General features: G+C 32.8%; 1 protein-coding gene across 2 annotated transcripts; it reads right to left on the bottom strand.

Annotated features, from left to right (window-relative positions):
• Positions 1–348: 348 nt before the first annotated feature.
• On the bottom strand, positions 349–4,710 carry LOC122849285 (arf-GAP with dual PH domain-containing protein 1-like). 2 transcript variants are annotated; one of them, XM_044147959.1, is made up of 5 exons: positions 4,499–4,710; positions 4,131–4,356; positions 3,482–4,040; positions 3,169–3,391; positions 349–3,087 (listed from the first exon to the last, which is right to left on the bottom strand). In XM_044147959.1, the coding sequence occupies exons 1-5, from the start codon at positions 4,602–4,604 to the stop codon at positions 3,023–3,025; spliced, it is 1,179 nt and encodes a 392-aa protein (XP_044003894.1). In that variant the 5' UTR covers positions 4,605–4,710; the 3' UTR covers positions 349–3,022. The 2 variants fall into 2 exon arrangements, with proteins under 2 accessions (XP_044003894.1, XP_044003895.1); XM_044147960.1 differs by having other exon boundaries at positions 4,439–4,595.
• Positions 4,711–6,248: the final 1,538 nt, after the last annotated feature.

Genomic DNA, 6,248 nt, shown 5'->3' with positions numbered 1-6,248 from the left:
CAATTTGATATTTTGACAGTCAATCATTATATACATGTACTATACATGTGTAAATATAAACGAAGAAATTTATTAACAACGCTAACCATTGTTGTTGTATATTTTTTAATGTTGGCTGTATCAAAAAAAACTAGTGTGAAGTTAGCGGTTCTATGCTGGAAATGCTGCATGCAGCATTTTGTCAACATAGTCTTCAGCGGCCATTTTATAGTAAATTTCTAGTTAGGTATAGTGACACAAGTGCTATGGAATAGAACTTGGTCGAAAAGCTATGCTAGTGGCCACATGCCTTAAGGAATTGATATAGCCAACGAAATGATGTGGTAAGCTCATACAGTAGAATCGTTGCTCGATTTTTTAAACCCGATTATGCCAAATAAATATCGATATCTGATTAATGGAGTCAAAAAAAAACGATGTTCCGATTAACCGGAAAATATCGCCCGTCCCTATTCGTTTATTCACGGATTCTTCTCCGCTCTTTAATACCGGCAAAAATATATCACAAATAAGCTGTTTCTTGAGTGGCAGCAATGGGTATCATTTGATTTTTGGCAAGTATATATATATATGTCAAATGTCAATATAGCACTACATTTAGGCTATAAAGGTACTTTTGCTCATGTTATTTTGACATTAACAAACAATCATTTATTTTAGAGCTCTAGAGCAAAACACTCGTCTGAAAACCGATAAGCAAAGAGCCATAAAGTCTGGTAAATTGTATGGAGAATTCTGTCATTTTGTTGTTCTCCGCATTTTTAGTGAATTGCCGGTATTGAAAGGTGGAAAAGAATCCGTGAATACACGAATGCACCCCTTCTTCTTGACTAGAAGTTAAAGTTTCGAATATATACAACGATATTTGAATATCCCCCTGGTACAAATATTTCTCCGCCTTTTTTCCAACTTTCTCCACCTTTTTACGAAAATGACCCATGATTGGAGAAAGGTTGGAAAAAAGTTGGAGTACATTTCAGGTTGGAGAAATGGCGGAAAAAAGTTGGAGAAAAGTTGGAAAAAAGTTGGAGTAAATTTTTGGTTGGAGAAATTTGTCCGCCATGGGTCATTTTCGTAAAAAGGTGGGGAAACGGCTATGTCTGGATCACGGCTATACGGATCGAGCCTGATCTGGCAAAGCAGATTCAGACATATCCAGAATAGTATATTTCGTTACAAGTGCCCAGGCAGAGAGTGTGCTCTTAACGAATTTGGAGAGGCAAGCACGAGCCTTGGCGAGTGTTTCCCCTCCAAATGAGTTGTGAGCGGGCTCTCTGACTGGGTACATGTAACGAACTATATTTTATGTTATTAGGGACAGTGGTAATAATGTGTGAATTTCCGAAAAAAGGAACTACCCTTCCGACGCTTTGGAAATTCACACATTATTCTCACTGCCCTTGTGACATGAAATTTTTTTTGTTATCCGTACTCGAGAAAGACAACTTTGCACACTACATTTGATGCGCAATGGTATTGTTTCCAACATTTTTAGAATAATGCAAGAAATGAAAAAATCATTTCATTGCTATACATTTGGTATAGAAATAATGCGGGAAACAGAATGATTCCTGCATTATTTTAATACTAAAAAAATAAAAGTTGGCTTCAGTTGGCTTGCTCTGTGATCGACTTATACACCTCCTATCGTGAAATCGGGGAAGTTCGTCTGCCTACTTGTATGTGTGCGTGCTTACATCGAGTATCTTAAACACGTTTTAACTTGATCAAACAGCTTTCAAGCAATTCATTCTATTATATTATGATTATTCATGTTTTTTATATTTTTTTTCAAAATTATATTATTATTTATATTAATATAATATTATTATTTTGATAATTTTTTGATATTAAATTTTTTGATTTTTTAAATATTTTTTTTACAGAATTATTATATTATATTATTATTTTCATATTATTTAATTGAAAAAAAAATTTTGTGTCGTTCTTTTTTATTATTTTTATTCTTTTTTTTTTTTGTTTAACGTTTTGCAATGTAGCGTAATTGCAATAGTAAAAAATAAAAAATATTGAACGTGGCTAAACCAATTAGAGATGGTATAATAATTAGTGATTGAGTTTATAAATCAAATACATTTAAAATTTTATTGCTGTTGATAGATGGGGGGCAAGACCCCCCAAACCCCCCCTTCTATTCTTGACAGATAACCCTACCATATTGTTTTTCTCAAGTACAAATAACAAAATATAGTATGTTCTACTCGGACGCAATGAGCCAGCTTCTTTTACAATCATAAAATAACGCGAGGCGCATGCACAGACGATGCCGAGACGACAGGACGGTGATGTCAAGTCGACGGTTGCGTAGAAACGAGCCGCAGGCGACCTCCTCGTAAAACAATGTATTATTTCCCAGGTATTCAAATATCGTTGAATATGTTAAAGATTCTAAATTCTAGTATAAATAGTTGGATATCTTCGGTGATATTTAGGGATGTGGGCAAACGTAACATCTTCAACTATATTCCATGGACGATCTCCGAAGATATTCGAATATCATTCCTTTTTGTCCCCCGAGAAGCGGAGAAGAAATTGTTCCCCGGAAGTTCTAATATATGGAGCTTCGATTGTAGTATGAATTACGAAAAATATTCAATCTAGATATAGACTGATGGACTGAAAAGGTTACAGAAAAAAAAGGTAGCAATAGTAGTTTCATACCGGGCAACGGTATGCAAACATTAATACCTTATTGTACACATTTCACTAACAAATTAAAAATCGTATTTTAAAAACAAATAAAAAAAACCTGAGATTTCAAAGCCTTTTCTATCGGTAAGTTATCAAATTTTTCGACTATTTGTTGGTGTAAAAAAAAAAAGGTTTTGCTTCTTTGTTATTCTGCCATTATACAAGGATCTTACTTCAATTATTGACTCATAATATTCGTGTCGTTTATACTTATATAATAATAATAAGAAAAGGCTAGTCAATAATTCAGCTAGCGGATAATGGCAAGGATTAAATAGTATGTTTATAATCATCTCAGTGCAATCAAGCTTTACCTAGTTGAAAATATACTCATCGTTCCACTTGCTGTGCGTTTTCTCACTAGTCTTGAAGCAACTGAAAAAAAATTCATCAATTTTATGTAAAAAAAATTATATTAAAGTTAATACAAAAATTCATGATTAATTTTTTTTATACCCGCAACATCTTGAGGTGTTAGTGGTGTTTCAAGAACTTTTTGAATAATATTAATCCAATGTATTCTATCATCTTCAGATTGTGCTGACAAGAGAAAGCTTCTTTCAGGTGTTTCAAGTGTAAAAGAAAATCCTTGGTTTTTAGCACCAGGTGGTACTCCTATTTTGACATTAAAACCTTCAGAACTGCAACCAAGAAATATTTCACCTTTAGGATGAGCATCCTAGAATTAATAAAGAGCAAAAATTTTTGTAACATCAATACTTATTGTTAAAAATTTTTTTTTAATAATTGTTTGAATCAATAGACTGACCATTGGATCATCATGATACATGAGTTTCCTGCCATCTAATGTAAACCATCGTTTCTTATAAGAATCAGATTGTCTAGGTCCAGTTTTCCATAAAAAACCTTCTTTCGGAAAATCTTTAGTTAATTGTGATAATAATTCACTTTCTGATGCACCAGGGTAGGCAACTTGTAATCGATGCAATTTAGCACATCTTATTGCTAAGTACCAATTTGTTATAACTTCTGGATCCTCATGATAAACATAAATATGACGCGTTGAACCTTCCTTCATAAATGATATTTGTAAACTATTTTGATGTCCTGTCTTTTGTGGTGCAAATGCAACATTTAATTCAGATATTCTTAGTATTGCTTTCGGATCTTTATTTTCTTTGACATGATATTTTAATGTGTCATCAACTTCAGACAATACAAATTTACGCGGATGATAACGCGAATCTTCTTTGCCACGTTTCATTAAAAAACCTTCCATATAACCAGAAACATATTGATTTTGACGTTCGGGATGACAAAATTCTTCACGTTCATATTTTGCCCGTATCCATTGTTCAACAAGAACCCTTGGAAGTAAAATTTATTGTGATTGAAAATGATATAATTCTTCCAATATTGTTCAGAAAGATATTGAAAATTAAAATGTTGTGACTTACTGTGGAGCATCTGGATTAGGTCTCCGGTAGCATGATGGTACTCTTTCCTCGTAGTATTGTCGCGCTGTTATGTTGCCGACTTCTCTGACTCTTGTCACTTGTGAATCTTCCCACCTATCTAATTTCAAATGTTTTACTTTTGATATATGTGCACCCATCAAACGATGAATACCAGCACATCTTGTGCAAACAAATATCCCAATATTGTAACTCGCATATTCTGGATCTATAATTATGAACAAGTATAAATAAAAATGTATTTACAAAAAAACAAAAATAAAAAATCGCATTTTGTATATTTTAGACACTTTATTCGAGATATCATTGAATGAGTATGGAATGAACAATTTGTTAAAATCTAAACAAACTTTTCAATCCGCAATCGGCACATTTGTTATTTCCAGGTTTTTTTATAAGTTCAACCAGTATTTTTCCATTTGAGTCCGCCATTTTAAAAATACTGAATATTAGCATTATTAGGCATGGAGTTTAAGGGATTATTCTCGGCCAAATTTTGGGGTATAAGAGAGGGGATAAAGCCTATGTTTAATACATTGGTCCGAGAGAGCCATTGCCAACCTCAAAAAGATGAAATTTTATTTTTTTTTTCTTGATAAAACAATAGTTTTTTGAAATAATTATTGGGTGCATTCCTTTAATAAAAATTTTTTTTTCGTTTTGCAATTTCGCCCTGTAATACCGACTAAAAACTAAAAACAGAAACAACGACAAAAGTGATAAATTTCTCTATGCAATATTCCAGGCTTTACAGTTTACGATAATGTGTGGTTTTGAGCATGTGACAATAACAAACAATCACAACAAGTCAATTTTTCATTTATTTCAGTTTGATATTAACATTGAACAGTTATCCATCTAATAATTGGAAGCCAAAAAAAATAATGTCATGTGCCTGTACTGCCACTACAAGAAACAGCTTTTTCCTATAAAATTTTGGCCGGTATTACAGGGCGAAATTGCAAAACGAAAAAAAAATTTTGATTAAAGGAATGCACCCAATAACAAACAATCACAACAAGTAAATTTTCTATTCATTTCAGTTTGATATAAACATTGAACAGTTATCCATCTAATAATTGGAAGCCAAAAAAAATAATGTCATGTGCCAGTACTGCCACTACAAGAAACAACTTTTTCCTATAAAATTTTGGCCGGTATCACAGGGCGAAATTGCAAAACGAAAAAAAAATTTTGATTAAAGGAATGCACCCAATAACAAACAATCACAACAAGTAAATTTTCTATTCATTTCAGTTTGATATAAACATTGAACAGTTATCCATCTAATAATTGGAAGCCAAAAAAAATAATGTCATGTGCCAGTACTGCCACTACAAGAAACAGCTTTTTCCTATAAAATTTTGGCCGGTATTACAGGGCGAAATTGCAAAACGAAAAAAAATTTTTTATTAAAGGAATGCACCCCTAATATTATCAATCCCTGAAATATATTTTATCAACTTTTTTTTTTTTTACATTCATTTAATAGTTAAAAAAAATGTGTAAATCGTGAAACACCGCAAAAAAAAAAAACAGTTGATTTTACTGAGAGTGCGGTTGTGTTAGTGTATGATATAGCTACTGTGGCAGCATGTGTGTATCAATGTGGGATTTATTACTGGCGTTTTTAAACCTACGCGCCACAACATGGCGGATCACAATTCGGTGTTGCCACGGGTGCTTTCCGTCGGGGACCGCAGTCCTTTTTTTTTTGCGCATCATGAACACGAAGAAGCGCAGAAGTCAAATAATCAAGTAAAATTTTTAAACACTTATGCGTGCGTAAAAACTCATGTGCTAATAACTTCTGGGCACATGGCCAAGGAACGCGGTCCTCTTATCGGAACGCACCCCAAGCGTACATTAGAATATAGTAGACGTCATATATACTTCTCGATTAGATGATTTTTTTCATACTTCAATTATTAATTATAAAAAAACTAAGCTCCACACCTCTTCTATTTTTTTTCCATACGTTTTGTTTTGTCTCATTTTATAACCCAATAGTTTTTTTTTCACGATGTCATATTGTCGATTAAAGATATTGGTATTTTAATGGACTTTTTTTTGACAAAACTTGTATTCTCCGTAAGAGCC

Source organism: Aphidius gifuensis, linkage group LG2 (assembly GCF_014905175.1).
Source record: "Aphidius gifuensis isolate YNYX2018 linkage group LG2, ASM1490517v1, whole genome shotgun sequence".
Classification (NCBI taxonomy): domain Eukaryota; kingdom Metazoa; phylum Arthropoda; class Insecta; order Hymenoptera; family Braconidae; genus Aphidius; species Aphidius gifuensis.
This window is presented reverse-complemented; position numbering and strand designations above follow the sequence as displayed.